At 43.4% G+C, this 23,035-nt stretch overlaps 2 protein-coding genes across 10 annotated transcripts in view; one reads left to right on the forward strand and one right to left on the reverse strand.

Moving 5' to 3' along the window:
• LYRM9 (LYR motif containing 9) overlaps positions 1-20,673 on the reverse strand; it is a 34,301-nt gene extending 13,628 nt beyond the window's left edge. For 3 of the 8 annotated variants that reach the window (XR_015260677.1, XM_086763374.1, XM_086763370.1), the window contains exons 1-2: positions 20,399-20,616; positions 6,540-6,614 (exon numbers count right to left, since the gene is read on the reverse strand). The gene's annotated coding sequence lies outside the window, so the exon portion shown is untranslated. Of the gene's footprint in view, positions 1-6,539; positions 6,615-18,961; positions 19,079-20,398; positions 20,617-20,654 lie in introns of those variants that run through there. The other 5 variants (XM_086763373.1, XM_086763372.1, XM_086763371.1 and 2 more) reach the window with 5 other exon arrangements.
• A 1,006-nt stretch (positions 20,674-21,679) lies between these two features.
• Positions 21,680-23,035, forward strand: part of NLK (nemo like kinase) — a 62,121-nt gene continuing 60,765 nt past the window's right edge. Inside the window, exon 1 of one of the 2 annotated variants that reach the window (XR_015260593.1) lies at positions 21,680-23,009. Coding sequence is in view for 1 of the 2 variants with exons in the window: in XM_086762812.1 (XP_086618938.1) it covers positions 22,552-23,009 (458 nt within the window). In the remaining variant the exon portion in view is untranslated. The remainder of the gene's footprint in view (positions 23,010-23,035) is intronic. The other variant, XM_086762812.1, reaches the window with a different exon arrangement.

Genomic DNA, 23,035 nt, shown 5'->3' on the forward strand with positions numbered 1-23,035 from the left:
TATGCTGGAAGAGGACAGTTCTGTAAATTCTAAAAAGTTCGCTTTTACCCTTGGCAAAGGCAGAGTTCTTTGTGTCCCAGTGCAATACATGGACACACCAGTGACCCAAGTATCCTGCTGCACTATGCCCAGACCATGGGTGCACACGCAGAGACAACCCTAGCCTATTGGATCTCTAAGAGTGAAAATATCAGAGAAGAGAAACTGCCTCACAAAATTAAGCTGCTTGTGCAAAGTCACACGATGAGTCAACAGCAGAGCTGGGATTAGAAACTACCAAAGTACCACCTTGTACAAGGAATTGTGCTGTTCTGTTTTACCCAGTGACTCACAATAGCACCCTAATTCACCCTAATTCAAAAAGCTCATCTCTGAGTCTTTGGAACCTACGCCTTAATTCTTTTAGCTGTATGTCAGCTAAACCAGGTTAATATCCTCTACATCTCTGAATTTTTATTAATGATTATTCTATCTTTCTGATTTTGACTGAATGAGTATGAGGTGATTGAAATATTTCCTGTTTTCTAAAGCACTTGGATGTTGATACAAACGCCACAGTACTCTTTTCCCTCTGCAGCAGACAGCACGTCGAATGGATGAACGTGGCAGGAGAGATCTGACTGGCAAAGGCACTTGATGGAAGTGGGACTGCCTGAGGTCTCATCCATACTTCAGATTTGTTTACATTTTGTGAAACCTCAGGAAAGGGGAGATAAAAGCTTTGGTTCAATTGAAGTCACGTTGTTAACCTCCAGTGCTAATAATTAACTCAATTATGCTGAATTAATTTGATGTAATTATTGGTGATGGCACAAAGACAGTGGCCCAGAGAAAGTTTGAGAGACAGGAGGAACAGAAGTCTTAACAACACAAAAATACCCCATAAATAGCATCTTCTTCTGCCAGAATGAGTCAAAGACACAAAATGAGTTCATTACAGTCATCTGGCTTTGCTCAACCCTCCAAATTACCCCACTACTCAGACAAATAGCTGTGTAATCCAGCAAGTGAACTAGAATTAAAACACGCCCTGATGAATTCGACACAGCACTCAGCACCAGCGTCTTTCCCTGTCTTATTATCTAAACAATACAGATTTAATAATATATTTAAGAGAGCCACAATGCTTTCCCTTTAACTGAAGACATTAATTAAAAACATTTTCTTGTTGCAGTGTTGTCAGTAGGGTGGTTTTTGATGAGCGATCTGGAGAACGCTTATGGAGTCTTTCCATTTGATCTGCAGTTTTTATCTAGTATTTTCAGACTTATTCAGTTCAAAACAATCAAGCCTCAACTATAAAAACAAACATTATGTCCTTCCTCATTTAATATTTCTGTGATTTGCTTTGAAAAAGTATAACAGAAATACATTCTTTGCTACGAAAATACACAAATTTTGCTAAGGCATTATTTAATTTTCTCATATACTAAAAAAGTAATTGGAGGAAGAAATCAGATATAATTGTCTTCAGTCTCAGGAATGGATTAAACTAAAAAATAATAAGTTAAATGCAAATTAATGCTTTAAGTATCATCAGACTCTCCACAGGACCCTCTGACCTCCTCCCTGCACTCCCTGAGGAAGCGCAGTAGACCCCGTTACGCTTCCATTTAGTCTTAGATGCCACAGACAGGGGATGCCTTTACCACATAAAAATCACAGAAGACAGAGTACCAAATACTGCAGCCAAGCCAAGGACACGAGGCTCTCGCTCCTCAGGCTGGAAGCTGTCAGCAGCACGGCTCCTCTCCCACTCGCGCACCTTGAGCACCCGGACTACTGCCTGCTGCCGTTTCGGTGTAAAGCCTACGGCAAATCCTTCATTGCTTTCCTTCCATCAACCATCACTGTGTACATGGATTTAGAACCATGGCTTATTATTGTCCTGTTGTAAATAATTTTAAATTTAAGAGTTTAGACTGCAGCATCACTATATTTAACTTTTTACAGTCCTAGAGGACTGGTGACATCTAACTGTGATGAGCTGGGTGCCTTCGGCTGTGTAGCTTCAGTCCCAAATACTACTGGACTTACATTTGTCAAAATGCTGTAAATACACACGCTTCTGAACTTCTACTGTATTTTTATTATCCTTGGTGACAAGAATAAAAATATTATCTCTAACGCCAGTTACTTCTGAGGCGAGAATCCAAGTGCTTAGCTGTAAGAAATGAATAGTATTTCTCTAATTTGGTAAGTAGGTGCTGCTAGCACGCCCACTGATCACATCCGCATCGAGAGTTCTGACAATTCTCAAACACAGCTGATCTTTCAGAACTCAGTTGAATTGCCATCAGGCTCTGATCAGACTCATCATTTCAAAGCAGCAGTATTACATGCATAATTTATACAACAGACCATTTTCTGCCCAGTTCTGAGAGGCAAAAAGTATTTTCCATGGGGAAGCTGCTAACATTTTCTGAAGAACCAAACTGACTTTCCTCAAGAATATTTTTAAGTATTATTTGGGAAGAGACACCATATTTTAAAGTAAATTTAGTGTGATGGATTGTTTGAAGTCTCCTACACTTATTTGGACAGCTACTGCAGGTTCTCTCTGCCTGTTTACCATAAGGTATTTAGTTTTAGTTTACCTGAGAGTTATTGCTGAAAGTAGTTCAAAGAAATAAACTGAATATTTTATGTTGCCATAAACCAATTTATGTCCAACATAAGAATCTGGAGTACTGGTATTGTATCTGTACTGGAACTAAATTCGGAGGACTTAATTCTTCTACCACAGTAGCTCCAGGCAAACGCGACTGAACGCAACATCAAAGTTGCTAGTCCAAATTCTTGGCTGGTGTCAATCAGCACATTTCTATCAATTTCTATTGAACAAACAAAAGCTTGTGTTTGCTGGCAGAGTTTCTCCGAAGTTACTCAGGAGTAACTGAGTTGTTTGAGACAACTGTCTGTCACAGACGGACAACACCCCCTCAATGCGAGAGCTTTTAAGTGTTAATTCATGTTTAAGATGTTTTGAGTGTGTAAGTAATGTATATTAGCACTCTGAAGGCCTACTAGGCTACCAGAATTTAATACATTATACAAAGCAGCAGAAAAATAATTATTTTTTAATACATTTCCACCATGGTTTAAGTAAATTTTGATAGATGTGATTCACAAATTTTATATGCCTCCTACTTTTTTTCCTTCATTATCTTCTAGCTTTACTACTATTTGTTTGGTTACCACACTAGAAAGAAAAAAAACAAAAAAAACCCCAACCAACCCAGCATCTCATCTAGTAAGGTACAACTCTAAAAAATACATGCAAAAATCACTGAACAAACCATTTGAGTTCTGCTTATGGAGCTGCCACAGAAAACACTTAGAATCCTGCAGGCTGACCAGGAGCCAGAAGAAATCCTTCCAACATTAGCCATCATGTAAACAGGCATAAAGTACTGAATAAAGCTGAGCCATTTTGCACCATGCTGCTTTTAGGCTTGGGAATTTGATAACATTATGAGAAGAAAAAAAAAATCTCATGAGCAATCCCTACATCCAGGCAGCATATAGTAACAGGTAAGCTGATGAGAACAAAGTTGCATGGTATTCAGGACAGTTCCTGCCACTGAGTTAAGCTAAGACATCCAAGTTCACAAAGACCAGTTGTTACAACTTTTTTTTCCCACCAAAATTAGTGAAGTTTGGAAGCATTCAATGAATTCAGCTTTGAGATGTGAAAGGGAGAATCACAAAGGCAAGGACAGACGTCACCCTGCAACAAGCTGGAGGGAAGCATGGCTAGTAACGTTTTCAGCCAGCACAGAAGGAACAAGAGGAGATGTATGTGGTCTAAGATATTCTAAAACCACTCCACACCAATCTGGCAACGCAAAGGGCGTTTGCGTAAATGAGGAGTGCATCAGCTTTTCCCTGACACCAGCCCACGCCGCCATCTAGAACTCCCTCTTCTCACACCCCCAGCCCTGCTTTTCATTTCTGTCGTCAGACTTGATTTTCCCTTTCATGGATTTTTGCTTGAAAAAGCATCACTGCCTCAATTTTCTATTTTCAGCCTATATTTAAGAAAACCCTTTGGTTCCATTTGTAGCCACATCCTGTCTCAGCCTCCCCCTCTTTTTGTTCCTAAATATAAGGCTGATGCAATTTGATGTGACATGACAAAATAGCACATTTGCATCGGCAGAAACTTTCTCTCAGCAGCGGTAATTAAAGGGAGTAGATGAGACATTGCTGAAATTAGTGTTTATTTAGCCTGGAAATAAAAGGCTTGAAGAGGACTTGAGAGGGATGTTCAAGTGTGTCACGAACACGAAATTCATCGATGAGTGCCTTCTTTTGCATGCAGCCTTACTGCAAAAGCAAACGGTCGTTCAAACGATGTAATCGATTTAGAGAGATTTTTAAAAATCAGATTTCTGTAGGCATATTCCTAACCAGTGAAAACCACTTAATGTGTTCCTTTGGATTATAAATAGTACCAGGACACCTGTGGTTACACACAAGGCAAGGTCACTGAGTCTCTAACTTCAGAGCACAGGCTCTCTCAAACGAGTAGAAGAGAACTGAGATCTCATTTACTACAGTGAAAATTAGTTGCTTAAATATCTTCATTTTTCAACTGATGTGCATCCGCAGCAGACAGGTACTCACCTTCACCTACAGCAGAAGGTTTTGTTAACTGTCAGAGACGTGAATTCAGAAATGGAGCCCAGGGCTGTGAGCGCTATGACGTCAACAAGACTAATACAGCAGATTAAAAACACATATCTACAAAACTTACGAAATTATTTACTGTCATTGGTTTTGCTGAATGGATACACTGCAAATATTGACAGGATCAGACACTGTCAGCTTCCTGCACTGTATTCCGTTACGGATGACAGCAATAGAAAGCAGTGGTGGGAGGGAGAGCAACATCTGGAAGTTGAGAGTTTTTTCCCTGAATTTTAGAAGGTAAGTTTAGTTTACTTAACCCATGTGAAGCATTCGGGGAAAGGTCTGACAGATGTTCCATAGGCAACAGAATTTAACAGACATATGCTTTCAAGTGAAACTTCCTGCTCGCAGGAGAATCTTCCTTCTCTCCTTGTTCACATGAGGCTATTCCTTAAAATCCATCTGTGACTGGCACTACCACTCTGCTTAAACTGGCAGACCACATTTTGAGCAGGCTCATTTCCATCCTGATGCCATCTGTGTTAGGAAGAGGGCAGGCCAGAAAAAGATCAGTTTGCATATTATGCTTCAGTTTTTATGGGTCAGATTACCATCCAAAGCCATCAAAATGGCAACCCATGTGATGCATCTGCCATCGGAAATAAAGTGATACACCTCCATAATCTTAACAAGGTATGTTAGAAAAAGTTTGATTAACCACTAAGTAACTTCTGATATTTAAAAGTAAAAAGGTATTTTCCTTTACAACAAAATTTTGACTTTGACAAATCAAGAAAATAGCCCTGGCAAACCAAAAAAGAAGAGATGTTACCACACCTTCATCCCTGAACTGTATCGGCAAGGCTCCCTTGGCAGAAGGTAGTTCAGCATCTCTGCCAAATATTCCCTTAATACAGGAGCCAGGTGCAGATGTTGGCTATGTAACTTGTTCTGTCCTCTTTGTTCTACAAGCCAGGAAATTGTTCCCACAGCTCTGGGGAAAAAATGGGGGTATGAAGAGCTCTTTGCATGTTTCCATTGGTGTAAGAATATCAGCTTTTTAAAGACACTCTCGTAGAAATACAAGATGTGTCATTAGCAACATGCATAACTATTAATTACAGAATCAGCAGAGCGCTGTGTCCTAAGGATACTAAAGGGATGCTGACACAAGGTCCAAAACTCAGCACTGTTTCCAGCCACACTCTGGCTCCCCGCAGCAGCCCACCAGACACAACTGCCAGATTCCACACGCTATGGGGGTATTATCCCCGATGCCCCAAAAGGCACACTTCCACGCTCACACGGCTTAAAGCAGGCACGCCTGCTCCTGTGAGAAGTCTATTAAACAGTAAAGACATTTTCAGTCTCCTGCTATGTTATCATGGCACCTGAAATTCAAACAACTGTTACTTAGCTAACAGCCAGGGCCACCACCATGCGTTATCAAGTGGGAAAAATTTTCCTTCACAATTTTTATCATCCCTCTGACTTCTGTACATGACATTTTGGTTAAGATACTCTTCTGATACTCCAGGTGTTTGTTCTCAACCAAATACAATACACAGCAACAGCAGATCCCCTCCGCCACACTGAGATTATTAATCTAGCAGTAGTCCTGACAAAAGTCTGACAATATTGTCTCGTTTAGTATCTTTTCTGGCAATTTGCAATTAGGGTTCTGCTACTGCAGTTACAAGCATGGCTGGAATGGAGACAGGGGTGTTCCTGAATACAAAATGTTGTTTAGAAATCTCTCCTGCACACATGTACGGTCATATAACAAATCTGCAACTTCATTTCTACCATTTGTTTGTGATTTGGCATTTTTACCTTTTTCCCTACATGAGGCAAATAGGCTCCTAACGATTTCCATAAAACAAGGAAACAAAAAAATCACTTACAGCATTCAGAGCAAAGGAACTTCAATTATCTTCACAGATTAGGTCTGTCGAAATCCAACAGTAAGCAAGAGAGACCTGCAGAGAAGAATCAATTTTCATTATCTGTCTCTCCTCAACTTGCTACTTAAAGTACCGTCAATAAAGGAGTCCAGAGAAGCCCATCTACAGCACAATTTATCAGTATGTGAGCTTTCACTTTTGTCTAACTAGTTACATTAAATATGAATCCATGGCCTTGACAGGAATAGGTTACTGCTTTCAGTAATCTACTCAGAAAACACTTTTTAATAAATATACCCTACAAAAAGGTTTAAGTAGAGAGAAATTCCAAAGCACTCAGTGAAACTGAGCCGTCAATATTTCCTGGTCAGAGTTCTGGAAGATAAGAAAGCATTTAACTACGTTAAAGAGCCATAGTTTCCAGTGTTCGTAACTCTGTGCAGTAGCATCATCATTTCAGAGGTTTACATATTTGTCAGAGCAGAACATTGCTCTGGGAAAAGCATCTGTCACCATGAGGACAGCCTGGTGGCTGCCCAGTAAGATGTAGGTATTAGGCCTGGATGGTTGTCTGGCTTTCCATCCCCACTGCCACAGTGGTCAACGTCATCTCCGAACACTCACGTACACTGAGCACTCTGCAAGCTCTTGCAATACAAAGCTGATCTGCACTCAGCGTATTGATGATATTATTTCTGGGTGTTTGAACACCACCACCGCAAACAGCTGCAGCCTGGAAAGTATTCGCATGGTGCTGTTTACTTTAGACTATAACTTTTTTTTAATCAAGTCCTAATGTGCCCCTAACACATGTTTGAGAAAACATGGGCTTGCTTTCCATTTGTAAGTGCAGACACATTTCCAAGCAAAACTTGGAGCCCTTGTTCATTCCTGTCTACGACTGAATGAAAGTATTGCTGTTCAACTTCTTATTTATTATCTCAAACGCACTTGCCATATCCAAAAGGAACAGGAAAGTGCTATATGAAGTCTTGACACTTTAATAAACAGTGATTAAGTATAATTTACTAATGTAACCAGGTACAAACCTGCCATTACTAACACATCAAAAATTATTTATTAGAAAGTTTAAAGTAAAAAGTGATGGGTAGGAGAGAGGCGCAGGATTATTCACACATGTCTCTACCACGGTACAAAAACACGAAGTTCTGATCCAAAGGCCAGTGAAATCAGTGCGAACTGGCAGGGTCAGGAACAGAGTTCAGGAATCTGAAAGGGGATTTAGGTACCTTCATCTTTATGCTTTGGGTTTCCTTAAAAATTCCAACTTTGCAGACCCAGAACAACAAAAGTTGTTAAAATAGTTCTTTATATTTTGTCATTCAATTGTTTTGTTTGTGTTTATGTACACTTGTTTCAGTAGGCAGACAAAATTTGAAGCCACGTACACATTTTTAAAAAGGCCTGCCAGTGTTCGTTAGCTGAACCACAAATCTGATTTACTTGCAATTTACCACTGTCTCTGCCCCACAGCTCTACTTCCCAGCGTTGTTAGAACAGGATCAGAAGCAGAATCAACCGATATTCTCATTTCTTTCTTTCGCCGTGCGCACTGCTCAGCTTTTATAGAGAGAAACATTTCCACAATAAACCAACAAGACTTCTCTCTCATTTGTGTGCAAGGAAAGAGTTAATATCTGTGACCCAAATATGGAGACCCATTTTAAACTTGCTGAAAATTGCTTTTTAATCCTAGCTCTCGAGGATTTCCTTTGAAACCATCTGCCATGCACGCTGGGTACTCTTTTCCTGTATATACGCAGGATTACTATAATATGGATTCTTTTGTGTAACTTAATACTTTTCAGCACACTAAAAAAATTAGGTGAAATTTCCATTCTTTTCCGATTTCAACTGTACACCATGAAAACAACTGTAATAGTCAAAACAAAACCCGTGATAAGTTCATAGCAAAACTGACACCCATATTTATCTTACTGTATTATTGACATCACAATTCCAATTATTTAGTCAAACACTGGAAAGCAAATGCTATGACTCATTTAACTAATGTAACTTACGCACATGCTTGAAGTTAAGCTCAAGTATTTTGCTGGATAGGAATGCATTTAAGCATGTGCCTTCCCAACTAGAGCATAGCTTGAAGACTGGAAGACACCGTTAACATGATAATTAGAGATCAGAAAAGATTTCCAAATATGATTTCAAGCCTACTGTTCAGCTCTTTCTATTTTCTTGCTAGGAACCTTTCTGCAGTTGTGTTTTTACAGGACAAATACTGAGGAGAAGCGAAGTCACATTCATAAATAAACTGAATCTTAAAATTGGCACATGCAACCATATATATATTAGCAATCACCCAAAACACAAAATAATAGTGTGTTGCTCCCTATCAGAATAATCACAGCCAGAGTGACTGAAATAGCAAATATTCAGCAAGATAGACTTATAATCAATTTACTGGATCAACCTAGAAAGTAAGAAAAAAAAATTCCAACACAATTATTGAGTTTTTGATGTGGCATACTTTTTAAAAATGGTGATTTGCCTGGAACCACTCTGAGAACAGACAGGAAGGAAAGTTATTCGCATCGTTTTAACCACGTAAGGTGACACTAACATTTCAGAAGACAGCCAGGCCAGAGGCTGTGAATGTCTTTGTCTCACAACCACACTTGAGAGGAGCATCGCCGTGCACCGGCTTCACGCTGGCAGCCCCCAGTCCTCACTCCCACTACTCCATTTCACAGCCAGTCACCCAGTATCTAACACAAGTGAACGCCAGTACAGAATTCCACACCAACACATTCCCTCCTAAGCAAGGACAGAATCCCATACCCTTTGATGCCTTTTCCCTGGAAAGGGGCAGTGTTATCCGTGATTAATATACAGGACAGACCCACACATGCAGATGTCAGAAGAATGTGGAAGGAAGGAAAATCTACGCAAATCATTTTGTCTCAGCAATAACAGATGCTGAAGCATCATCCTGCAGACATGTTGCTTTTAATACAAAACTGTTCATAAAGTGAGTGAGGGGGTGAGGACAGAATCAATGCCCAATTAACCAGTTATTTCAGCATTTCCATTTTAATGAGCTTCCTGTATGACTTTGTCCTTTTAGTTTTCCTTCTCTTAATAACCATATCAAATTAGTTTTGTCTCAAACATCAGTGAAAAGAAATCCAGCTGTCTAGGAAAAAAAAATAATCCTAAGACAGCTAGTAGCAGGTTCTTAAAAACGACACGTTACACTGTCAGTTACTTCTGTGTAAACCCAGAGCAATCCACAGGATCCTAGCCACTGCCTGCGATTAGACGCGAGTGACTGAAAACAGCTTCGTGTCCCAGTACAGCTGTTTACATGGCAAGTGGATAGTAAAAGGCTAACAGTGCTGTGGCATCTGCAGATACATCAGCGCTGAAAACACAACCAAATGCATAATAAATAGATTAAAACCACCTTCCTCTGGCTAAGGGGGAGATTAACTGAAGCCTGGTCTACATCCCAGCTGGGGAGTAACCTGCTTTCCTGCTCAACTGCATTTGCCACTCACATTATCAATACAGCACCACAGCTTCCTTCTACTTTCTTGAACTCGGTCAGCGATGCTGAGGAGCCAGAGACACCAGGGATGTAAGTGGTGCCAGAGCCGTGGCTACAGAGTATGAAACGCAACCGATACATGCGTAGCGACCACCGAGTCTGCCTCTTCACACACAGCACAAGAAAACCCAGACATAAATACACACACAAACCTATGTGGTGAAATACACTGAGGAGGCCTGCAGGCAGAGCCAGCAGAACACAGTAGGTGAAGGCTAAGCAGGTCCTTCACTGGTAACATCCAAGGCCTCCACTAAACAGGAACCTAAGTAACATCCAGCTACTTCTCAGAAAAGCCTGCATGAGACAGATGTGAAGATCTTGATGCTGTATAGATCCTCTAGGATCTGCTGCGCAGCACAACATCACACTGCAAAAATAAAGCTTTACTGCACGTTGAAACAAGAGAGCCATCTCTCCATCACAGACATTGGTATACAGGGCTGCAACAGCGGCTTCTGAGCCGTGACTGTCTCCTCAGACAGCTTCTCTTCAGGCTGCACCTCCTTCTTTTTAGTGGCAGACTGCTACTGCGTCACCCCAGAATCTCATTTACGGAATATTTACATCCCACTTTCCTTTACAGTGAATTAAATTGAATATCATTAAGACCACAGGGCAAGAGAAGAGTTAGCAGCAGCCTTTAGGATGCTTGGAATTCAGACTTCAACAGCTGCCATGTAAAAGATGTATTTCAAACCAAACAAAAATCCTCACCAAATCAGTAAGACAAAACCCCAACAGCCATAACTGTTTACAAAACAGCTTTCTTACAACTGACTGGTCCACCAATTCCACAGAAATTAGTGATGTGTAACTAATTGATAGAAATCTCCTGAGGGGAGTATTGCTGCTAGTTATCTTGATAGGAGAAATTTAGTCCAGAAGGATAAATTGGATGGACAGCTGAAAAGCTCTAGTTCTCTTAGCAGGAAAGGAATTGATCTGGTAAAGAAAGGCTTTAAAGGGATATTATCATGTCAAAAAGAAGAATTAGGAAAAACATTAATGGTCTTAAAATCACAGAGAACTTGAAAAACTTGTGTTTCTATCAGTAATGCTAGTTATTGCCACCAATTATTTCCACCTTCACATAAAAGGTGAGAAATTGAAATGTCAATTTAAAAAATATTTCTCCTAGTTAAACTTAAGATATAATTGTGAAACTGTTTGCTATAAAGTCCACATTCTTCAATTAGTGCTTTCATTTTTGCATCTAGTACTTTTACTTATCAATTCTTCCACTGAGTCCAAGAAAAATATAGGTATTTAGATAAGCACAGACCTGTAGAAGATTCTCTTCATGCTTCTAGCAAAATGTTGTGTCAGATTTTTCCTGATTAATTTACTGCTTCCTACTATACAGATAACTCAATTCCATAAGCAAGACAGGTACACCATTCACTAGAATCATTTTCCTCAAACATCTGATTTCAAGTAAAGGATTATGTGAAACAATACATACCTAAGAAATTCTTACAATGTACCTCACACGGAATATTGCTTTATCTGCATGATTTGTGTAAAACAAGTTGAAGTTTCTTGGAGTTCAGAAAGAGCACTGCAATACACAAAGACAGCAGATGTTCTCGCCAAAATGGCTCGTGCTGTACCTCTACTGTGTTCTGCTGCTGGGACTGAACCTTGACAGGGGCTCTCCTGAGGCGATCAGGAAACCAAACACCCGAAGCTAGCCGATCATTTGAGTGGAAAAATATCAGTAAGAGCTCTTAAACTAACAAAATTCTGCATGTACAACATAATGACTGTTGTCTGTCTAACCAGAGAAACAGACCTTCCGGTTACCTGAACCGGTAATTCCCAGGTTACGTGTAAATGAAGATTATTTCCTAACCCTTCATCTTTCTTAGCTGGTAGGTCTGAATCAAGACAGCAACTGAACTGCATGACACGTAAACTCGATGCTGAATTCAGCAAGTGTGCTTAGCCAACACCAAACTGAGAGGTGTAATGATGTGCGTACTGTCAGATTTCTCCTGACTGATAAGCCTCCTGATCTTTACCTCTGTGCCTGACATTACACTCACCATATTTAAGATAATTGTAATCAAATTTTTTCGCATGTGGCCACACTGTGCAAATTAAGTCTCCACTAATATTTAGAGGTGTGCTGCAGAAAAGTGAATCAAAAGCACCTAGCAGCAACAGCAGTCCAAAGAATGTATCCAAACTGTAACAGACGGCGTAAGGCCAGAACCACATAGGTTTTATTATCACACATTCAGCTTCCTTGAGGGTTTTGCCTACACAAAGTATTTTATACCACGCTAGCTGAGAATCTGCTATGCGGAGGCCATGGTTGCCCAGATCCTCAGCTAGGGTAATTTAGTGAAACTCCACTCAGCTTCTGGCTTGGTATTATTTTTAGCTAGTTTTCACTCCAGAAACAGTGGCTCACATGAAGAACAAGGTCACTAAACACGTGACATGTTTAAACAAGCAGCAAACTGTCTACTATCAGATACATGGACATAATTGTGGAGTCAACACAATCTTTTTCCCACACCTGTAATGACCTAATAAAGCATAGGCTTTGAGTTGCACTAATTCTAAGAAATCTTGCATGTAAACTTCAGTTTAATTAGCTTTCTGTTATCCCAGTTTACCAGGATCACACACTGAAGACAATGCTGGATAGAAATGTTGTCACGAACCATGTCGCAAGTTTGTTGTTTCCTATTAGTTCCTAGATGTCTTGGTCCCGTATGCACTCCTACCTTGACCATTTGTGTACGACAAAAAAAAAAAAAAAGACAGTAATATCAGCAAGACCACAGGGAATAATCACTACTTTGCACCTCAGAGAAAAACCTGTTAAGTCGCATTCTCAAAATTGCCCTGCAGTAACAGACGCGTGCTGCTGCAAAGACTGCCCTTTAAAAATTACTGGTTGTTCAAGTGTTCCCATAACGCATTGTCCTTCTTTCGATACTGAATGCATATGGCCTATTACAACACTCAAGGAACTCTGACATGATGAAGGATTTATGAGCTACTCTGCTAGACAAAATTAGTCATGACATGAAAAAGCACTAAGAAGCTATCCAAACTGGAAATAAAGGGGCGCGGGGTGGGGAATCAGAATCAGGCTGGACTTCGTGCTATCATTACAAAGCTAGAGCAAACAAAGCTAACTAGTATTTACAGATACATCATCACCTGCACGAACTTCACAACCTAGAGGTTTAATCTCCTACCCAGGGCTTCACTAGTCATACCTACAGAATATTGGGTCAAAATACTGCTAATGTGACATAGCAAATTGTTGCAGGCACTTCGCTTCAGTGTAATGGAATGCAGGACAAGAAATAACAGTGACCATTAGCCATGATATTGCAAATAAAACACTTAGCAAGAGGCACACAGCCAGGGAAGCACACAGTCAATTCAGATCAACTCAACTGCTTTGTTCAATTCGTTGTCACTGGAGCCAACGACAGAACAAAAAGCTAGCTGTGGGACAACCAGAGCAGGAAGACAGGCCTCTGGAAGACGGTGTTCCCAAAAATACCACCACAGCAACAGCATTTTCTGTTCAGATTAAATCTATGGCCTAGAAAATTCAACATAAGCACTGGTGTCTCAGCCTCCTTCCTTCCTCCCTCCCCCATCACTGAATAAAATAATAGAGCAGAAACAAAGTGCTTGGATATTATTGTACCTATTTTAATTTGGAGGAAAAGTAAACAACTTGCTCCTTTCCCCACTTCAAAAAAAACCCCCATTATTTAAGGATCCTGCTCACACAAAAACAAGTGGGCTGTGGTGGTGTTTTCAATTCTCCATCTCCCAGGGAAAATAACATGCTGCAGAGCTATTTTAAGAAAATCTCATTCACAAAGGTCTCCGATTCAGTCTTCAGAGACAGATGATTTTCTTGCCACTTCAACATCTTTACTGGCATGACATTTGCTTCAGAGGGAGTTCATTTGCTGTTCCAACATCAAAATGGAGCAAGAGCAGCTGCCAGCAGAGGGATAAAAGGAAACACTGGTGACAGAGAGCAGCAAGGTCATTCCTGGTGCAAAGAAACGTAGAACAGAGAGAACTGCAGAACTGTCACTTTTTCCAAAAAGCTGCAGGGGATAAAAAGATATCCTCTCTACCTCCTGCAACTGGTGTTTAGCAGGAAGAAGGAAAATCAGACAGAAAGAACTAAACAATCAGGCTGAAGTCCTTAAATGACAAATTACTATACATCAACTTTAAGCATCTGAGTGCTCCTAGTTAAAGCCAAGCTCATGCTTAAGTTCTGCAGTGAGCAAATAATTCAGTAACTCCTTCAGAAAATTCAGAAGAAAACACTTTTGGCTAGGAAGCACTACAGGGTATGGAGTTTGGTGTCTTGGAGGCAACAGTCTTTCGGATGAACTCAAGCCCCAGTGCTAATGATGATCTCCACATCCATATACACAGTATACTGAACAAACCTGGGGCAAAACTGCCAACTGCAACACGACCACCACAAAACCTACACTGCAAGAGCCATGAACGGGGCTGACAGGTCAGCGAAGCAGCCAAGTGCCTGTAGAGCCTCATCTCCAACATCAGAGACAGGCACTACCTGCAGTTACACCATTTACACCAGCTGTCCCCCACACCATCTCTCAGCCATACCAGAGCAGCCCTGTTGAAGTCAGTACCATTCCATCCTTTTAATCGCTTTTCAAAGAAGCGGCCAAGTTCCCACACTGCTGCTTTAAAGACAAAGATGAGACTTATCTTAGTCAACATGCCTTTCTGATAGACTAACAAGCTTATATGCTAGGTCATCCACTTGATTTGCTCCCTATCTTCTTATTAATACCCTGCCCAGAGCAGGACAGGGATTTGCCCCTCATTCAACAAGACGACCAGAACCTTGCTCTCCTCTTAGACAAAGCCATACTGCCATCCCTGCAAACTTTAAGATTATGTATAATCAAAGTTAAAAAAGATATTTCCCCATGCTCCTCACTGCATTTTATTAATAGATTAATGTATTCTTTTCCAGTTTTGTAGAGAAAATGTTTTAAAGATGAAAACTCTGGAAAATTATTCTTTGCAAAGAAAAGGACTAAAATATGCCTACAGGAATTTTAACCCTATGATACTTCGTGTATATTATGTTTATTTTGTAGCATATTAGGACTACAGTTTATTTAGAGCATGACATTTATCTGACTAAGCAAACCCCCTCAAATTCACAAGCATTAGCACAGTCTTTATGACACCTTAAGGGCTTCAGCACTAGGATTTATGAATAAAATATCACCAGGGTGTTACAGAATACTGAGGACTGCATCTGCAGAGTTGTACATCAAGGTATGTGTGGGCTTGTCAAACACCCACATGATAAATTATCAATAGCGCAGCCAGCTCAGAGTACCCCTGTTGTGGATCAGGGATGAATCTGTGCAAGCATTTTATTATGTTTTGTTCCACCTAATGTTACTTTTTCTGCATTAAACGGTCACAAAAAAACCCTACACACATAAGTGCTGACAGACGTTTATGCACAATACTCAGCCATGAAATCAAAACACTTATTCTAACATTCAGAGGCCTGTTTTCACAGCTAGTTCTTGTGGTACAAGAAAAAACCCACAAAGTCGATGCCTGGAACTGGACCATAACATTTTATACCGTGATATGATACAATCTTTTGTTTGAATATTAAGATTAAAATACTGCTGAGGACCACCAAAGAAACAGAAGTGCTGAACAAAAATTGTCTTCTATCCCTTGCCCTTATGCAGAGTACTGTCAAAAAGATTATACCTCTGCAAAGCAGGTGGCAAATCCAAGGGGAAAACAGATCTCTTTGGAGTCAGAGAAGACTAAACTTGATACAGTAGATGCTCAAAAAGGGACAAGGCAGTGCCCTGTGTTTCTAATGTACAGTATTTACTTTTACATGCAGTTTTTAAGCGAGGTTAGCAAAGAGCGCCTGACAAATTGAGATATACTAGCATTCAGTGCTTGATACTCAAACAGACTTGCTATTGCTTTACAGCACTCTTACTGTGAACAAAATAGTAAGAGACAGATGCATGTCCCCATGAATAACTGTCTTCACCAGTAAGAGATTGGAATTGATCTGTCATATTTCATCAGCGCTAGTCACCAATCACATATCTCCATGCATCACTGAGGATGACAAATTAGTTGCAATCAAACGGGACTTTGGCAGGATCTAGAGTGTCTCTACCTGCCCAGTTTAAACTGCTATAGTTAGATTTTGCCAACTCACTCATGAAGCAGCTCAAGCTCATTGAGCACAAAACACTCATGCTCAAAGTTGTCTGAGCCAGCTCTGTAACGAGCTCCCTTTCAGCAGCCTTACACTCCTCACACAAAGGCGTTCAATAACAAGGAATCACTGACTTCCTTGTCATGTAATAGTACACGATTAATTCATTCTGCAGCCCTGCTCTACGCAGGAGTGATTCATATAACTAACAGGTAACACTTCCAAGCAACAGATCTGTACTGAGGAAACAAAGGGTCTGTTCGAAGTTGAGCACATTGTCTGCAAGTTTCATGTTTCCTTAATATTCTTTTAAGAGGTTTTTACCTTAGACATACCCCGGATGAATCAACTGGATCTTGTCCCCCTTAACTTTCATAGCATGTAGTGCCTAAAAAGCAGCTGAACTGAGAGTCTTAAACTTCACAGCATGACAGAGGCCAGGGACACCAATTAAGTGTTCATAAATCCAGTGCAGAAAGAAGATATACTTGTTAGGGTGGGTCGTTCAACATTGGCACCTGACATAACCCCATATGGACATGCAAGATAAGCGTATCCCTTCAGCTGCCATCTCATCAGTCTCTCACCTCATGGAAGAGAGCTGGTTCAACTTCAAAGGGCAAATAAAAAAAATGGATAATACACTTGTAGCATTAGTTAAACTAAAATAAATAAATAAAGTGGGTCCTAGATTTTACTCACACTTCACAGACAGGGAAATTGGAAAGTACTGACTTTCCAACTGTAGTTCAGTCAAGAGCTGTCAGTAAAACTGATGACTGCAACCCAGTTCACTTCTTTTGCTCTCACTGCTGAAAATTCACGTACGTGACAGTGTCTAATGACACTTTTTAAAGTATTTCTAAGACAAGTCACTTATTTACTCCCATACAGCCAAAAATGAAGTCACTGTGTATTTGATTCACTAAAACTAACAGAAAATGGTTGTGTGACATACCAACATGTAGTCAGTAACTTTAGACAGAGGTGCGTGGGGATAAACTTTATGCCGGATACGGCGTTCTGGTTCTGGGAACTAACCTGAGTTGCCTCAGATCACTTGTTGGCAACATATAAGCAAGCAGTCAGATTGAAGGCTGGCTGAGCAGACGGAACCAGTTAATTTTTTTCTTTGAGACTTAAAGATAACCTCTACCAAGAAACTTGAGATTGTTGATATTTGATAACCATAAAGAAAAAGGGACTAAACAATATAAAATTTTTCCAGAAGTTCACTTATGGTATTATTTCTTTTTAAAGTAGTTTGTTTTTCATAAAAATGCAGGCAACATTCAAGATTCTGTAATGCGTCATGTGATACTAGCAATGGAAAGCTGCACATATGTAACATCCTCATCTACGGCAAAGATGCTGAGTACAAGCCCCATGGTGTTGATCCTTCCTTAAAGTAACAGCGATAAAGAAACAGCATAAGCTTCAGCTGGTACTTCCCTCAGGTTAATTGGCACCTGGTTTGCTCATGAGGAAGTGTAAACAGATGCTCTAAACACTAATGAAAAGTGGATCCAATTCCCATCTTTTCATGAGCACAATCCTTGGAAGAACAGGTTCTCAGGGACACAAGCTGCTCCAGGTGAGACGGCTACACAAAGCTTTGAGATCTAGGCCTCAATTACTCCCCATCCACTGCAAAAACGAGTAGGTAAAACCACCCTGCTTAATAGTAAGCCTTGCTCTTAGAGGCTTCTCTCTAAATGCTCCATCATCAATGGAGAAAGAAATGTTACAGAGATGTCCAGACACACCTAAAGTAGCCTCCTCCAGACAGCAATGCAGTATACCTCTTTAATTTAGGAGCCTAATCTCTGTATGCTCCTTGGATTTAAAGTGTAGTCACCAAAATCACACGTGTCTATGAACACTTCTCAATAAGCAGTCATCACAATACTTTCAGTTTATGCTGGAAAAAGGTTGACTTTTCCCACATCACTGAACACTTTTTTTTGTGACCATAAATTCAACTACAGCTCAGTGACAAGAACAAGACAGATCATTTATAGAATCACAGAACAGTCTGGGTTGGAAGGGACATTTAAAGCCCACCCAGCCCAACCCCCCTGCAAGAAGCAGGAACATCTCCAACCAGATCAGGCTGCTCAGAGCCCTGTCCAACCTGGCCTGGAATGCTTCCAGGGATGGAAATTTATTCCTCCCCTTTTCTTCCCAACATGCAGTTGAAGATGACTGATTTTCAGCAAATACATCAATAGAAATTAAACCCTACTGAAAATCGATTGTTTAAAGACATGTTATCCAATTAACTCAGTAGTATACCTAACTGGAAAAAAAAAAAATTAAGATGACACTATATATTGGACTTGAGTAACGCCACCAAGACATTAACCTGCAAGTACACTTAGAACCCAGGTTTCCATACAATGATTATTAGGCAACTGCACAATTTCACTACCTGGAAAGATTCTGCAATGACAGAGAAAGAGAAAAGTCCAAAATGAAAATGTTAAGGAGTTTTAAAAGCCTTCCAGTCCTCACAGCACTTCCCCCGCCCAGGCCTACCCAACCTACTTTGTACCCACTTCCTTCCATTGTCCCACTCACCACACCTCTCCAGAGCCTTAGGGGAAGCAGAGACCAAAAGAATCCTTGCTCCATGCCACATTCATGTTCACATCAGCAGTTTGTTATCAGCTTCAACAAAAACTGCAAACGGACAGCAGCTAGAAATACAAGTTCCAAATAAGTATTCTGTCCCTTCTTCCAATATGCACTCTTACTTTTTTTTTTCTTAAAGTGAAGTCACTGTGACATGATAGCAAAACCCCACTATAATTCCAAACTGGAATATTAGCTAATAACATTTAAAAATCCAACAGAAACAGTTTTAAGAAAGAAGTTTGTCTTAATTCCTGCAACTTTTTTTGTTTACATTCTCAAAGCACAGACAAAAAGCATCCAAAACCCATTCTTAAAAAGATTTTTCACTCAAGTCTTAGGAATTGCAACAGGCTTTTACATGCAAAGTCTCCTTCCCCCCATGTGGTACAGAAGTCCAACGATGTTCCATTTTTAGAGAGACATACAGAAAAAAACAGATCACAGTACTTGGTACTGTGCCATCAGGGATTTCTTGGTAAAACTTCAGCAATGCAGTTGTACTATTATCATCCTGCAATTTTTTTTTTCCCTGCTCACATGGGACCAAAATGCAGAGAGGAAAAGACTGTCAGCTCACCCATAAGAGTGGCACGTACAAACCCACTGTCAGTCATTTATTTCCTTCAGAACTGCTCACCCAATTTAATCATGTGAAGGAACCTCTTTATCACTCTCACAGTTAATTTAACTCTACTACCATGGTGGGTAAGGCTCTGATAACCAGCAGATTTTTGTTAGGCAAAACTATTAATCACATATGATTAATATTCACACAAAAAAGTGGAAAGTGTTAAGACTGTCAAATTTTTATTAATCTCTATGTTCTAGGGAACACTTATGTTCTAAAGAAGCACACTTCACTCCCCAAGCATGTAGATTAATGCTGTAAGTGAACTAAAACAACAAAACACAAGAAATATGTTGGTCCTAGGTTAAAATGTACACTTTGAACCGTAACTCCGAGCGTGCTAAAGGAGCACGCTGCAGCTAGCCTCACAAAACCCGTTAGAGGAGAACCGGCCCCAGCACCTGCCGCCAGCGGGCCGCTGGCCGGACCTGAGCGCTGTGGCGCTTCCCGCGCCGCCCGGCCCCAGCGCAGGCGGGAGCCGCGCTCGCGGCACGGCTGCTCCCGGAGCCCGCGGCCAGGGCCCAGGCCTCCCGGGCCCGCACGCCGTGCTTCCCCCTTAAGGTAAAGCCTTCAGCCGTCACCTCCTGGTCCTCAAACTGAAGTTAAAAAAAAACAAAAAATCTCCCAAATCACCACTACCCCAAACCTCCCCCCGCACGTTTCAAGGGCGGTCCCTGCCCCTAAAGCCCCTTCGCCTTTCCGTTAGCCGAGCCCGGCAAGCCCCTTCGGTGAGAGCCAGCTTGAGAAATCACCTTCCTCTGCAGAGCGGGGCCGGGGCAAAGCCGGCTGCCTCAGGAAACCGAGCTCCTCGTCCCCGCCCGGCCCTGGGCGGGAAGGAGAGCGGGCTCACCCCGGCCCGAGGGCCCCGGCAGAGCCACGCCGCAGATGGCGGGCACAGAGCCGCCGCGGGCACGGGCACGGGCCCGGCCCTCAGCCCGGCTCCCGCTCCGCTTCCCGCCGCCACCCCTCAGCGCCCACAGTGACCTCTGCGCCCCGCCGCGTCCTTACCTCACCCCGCCCCGGGAGCGCCATTGGCCCCTCCCGCCGCCCATCAGCCGGCTCCCCGCCTCCCATTGGCCAGCTGCCCACCGCGGACTGGCGCACCAGCGACTTCCTCGCCCGTCACCCGGCGCCTCGCGCCGCGATTAGCGGAATGGCGGCTCCTTTAACGCCCATCGCCGCTAACCACTCGTGAGGAGGGCTGTCAATCACGGCGCCGCCTCGCCTCCGAGTACTATTGGCCCAGTAACCCCTTTTCGGGCTTTCGTTTCTCCTCATTGGCTAATTGGATGGGATAGGGCGCTGCGATTGGGCAAAAAGCAGGTCTTGGGGGCGGCACTCGGTTGAGAGGGAGAGTCAATTGGCCAGGAGGTAGGAGCGGCGCCATGTGATTGGCAGGAAAGGTGAAGAAGGCGGGGCCACCCGAGGTGAGGGTTGTGTGAGGTGAGGGAATCTCGCGGGGTCTCGCTAGCTCTGGGCGCGGAGGCGCGCGGTGATTGGGCGGCGGGGGTCAAGGGGGCGGGACTGAGTCAGGGAGTCTCCGCAGCGGCCGAGTCCTATGGGCCGGCCGAGCTGGGTCCCGCTCGGTGATTGGGTGGGGGCGGCTCTCGCGGAGCCTGGTGGGCCGGGTCCGATTGGCTGCGGGCGGGTGTCGGGCGCGCGCCCCGCATGGGGGCGGGGGGGGGGGGCCGGCGGGGGGAGGGCAGGCCGGGTGCGCGTGCCCGCTGTGCGCTCCGCGCTGGGGCTCCGTGAGGAGGTGAGTGGCGGCGGCGGCGGCGGCGGGTCGGGCGGCCGAGGCGGCGGCGGCGGCGGCCGGGGGGCGGAGCGGCGCTGCGCGGCGGGGGCCTGAGAGCCCGCCGCCCCCCACCTCTGCCTGCCGCACGCACGCAGCGCAGACCCCCTCCCCCCACCCGGCCCCGCTCCTCCCCGCCCCGCCGGAGCGGGGGCCGCAGCCGCCGGCGCCCCCCCCTCGCTCCCCCCGCGGAGGCGCTGCCCGCCGCCGCCGGGTCCGGCTGTCAGGGCGCCGCCGCCGCCGCCCCCCGCCGCCCCCATCGCATCCCGCCCTCGCCCCCTTTCCCCCGGCCCCGCGCTCCCCCCTGTCAGCCGTTTGTCACTTTGCCCGCTCCCATTCTTCCTCCCTCGGCCCGTCTCCCTCTCGTTCCCCCGTTGCTTTCATTTCTTTTCTGCCCCGTCCCTTTCTCTTCCTCCATCTATTTTTGTCTGCTTTTCATCCCCTTTTGCCCTCCCCCTCCTCTCCTCGCTCCTTCCGTCTCTCTTCACTTTTTCTTGGGTGCTTGTGTGTGTTTCAGGCCTTCAAGCAAAAGTTGCAAACTCCCAAGTTTTGTGGTTTGGTTTTTTTTTTTTTTTTAATTTTTTTTTTTTTTTTTTCCCTGGTGTTTGAGGGAGCAGGTGTCTGGAAGGAGGGAGCTATGTAGGAGGTGCCCGGGCGCGCAGGGAGGTTCCGAGGAGATAAATGGAGAGGATGTGGGAATGGAAGGGGTAGGCTCGTCAGTCCTCTCAGGGTGTTCCGGGGGAGAGGCTCCAGATCCTCCTTCTGGAGGGAAGGGGGATTGATTGCTCTACTTCTTTTTTTTTATTAAAAAAAAAAAAGTGAAGGAAAAAACCAAACAAAACCCAGCCCCGTTGCCCAAGGATGGAGTTTCAGTAGCCAACCACAGCTGGACTCTTGGGGGAAGAGGGTTCGTGCACTCTGGCTCACGCACACATGAAGAGATTCTCCAAATTGTTTGGCTTCGTGAAGAGATAAGGCCAGTTGAGCTCGATGTTTTTAACGGTGTGCCGTGTGTAATGAAACCCAACTTTTCTTAAAGTGTAGCAGATTTCATTTTTGTGGCCAAATGACAGCTTGACCCAGTTGTTATCCAACCAAAGGGCATTTTTTTGAATGTCTCTTTGTGGCACAACAGCCAGCGCAAAAATGATGGCGGCTTACAATGGCGGTACGTCTGCAGCAGCAGCAGGTCACCACCACCACCATCACCACCACCTTCCTCACCTCCCTCCTCCTCACCTCCATCACCACCACCACCCTCAACATCACTTGCATCCAGGCTCTGCGGCTGCGGTACATCCCGTACAGCAGCATGCCTCTTCGGCAGCTGCGGCCGCGGCAGCTGCGGCCGCGGCGGCGGCGATGTTAAACCCAGGGCAGCAGCAGCCATATTTCCCATCACCGGCACCGGGTCAGGCCCCTGGACCAGCTGCAGCAGCCCCAGCTCAGGTACAAGCTGCAGCAGCTGCTGCAGTTAAAGCGCACCATCATCAGCACTCACAACATCCACAACAGCAACTGGATATTGAGCCGGACAGACCTATCGGATATGGAGCCTTTGGTGTTGTCTGGTGAGTAAAGAGAAAAAAAAAAAAGA

The sequence above is a fragment of the Chlamydotis macqueenii genome, chromosome 19 (genome assembly GCF_036417535.1).
Source record: "Chlamydotis macqueenii isolate bChlMac1 chromosome 19, bChlMac1.mat, whole genome shotgun sequence".
In the NCBI taxonomy this organism is placed as follows: domain Eukaryota; kingdom Metazoa; phylum Chordata; class Aves; order Otidiformes; family Otididae; genus Chlamydotis; species Chlamydotis macqueenii.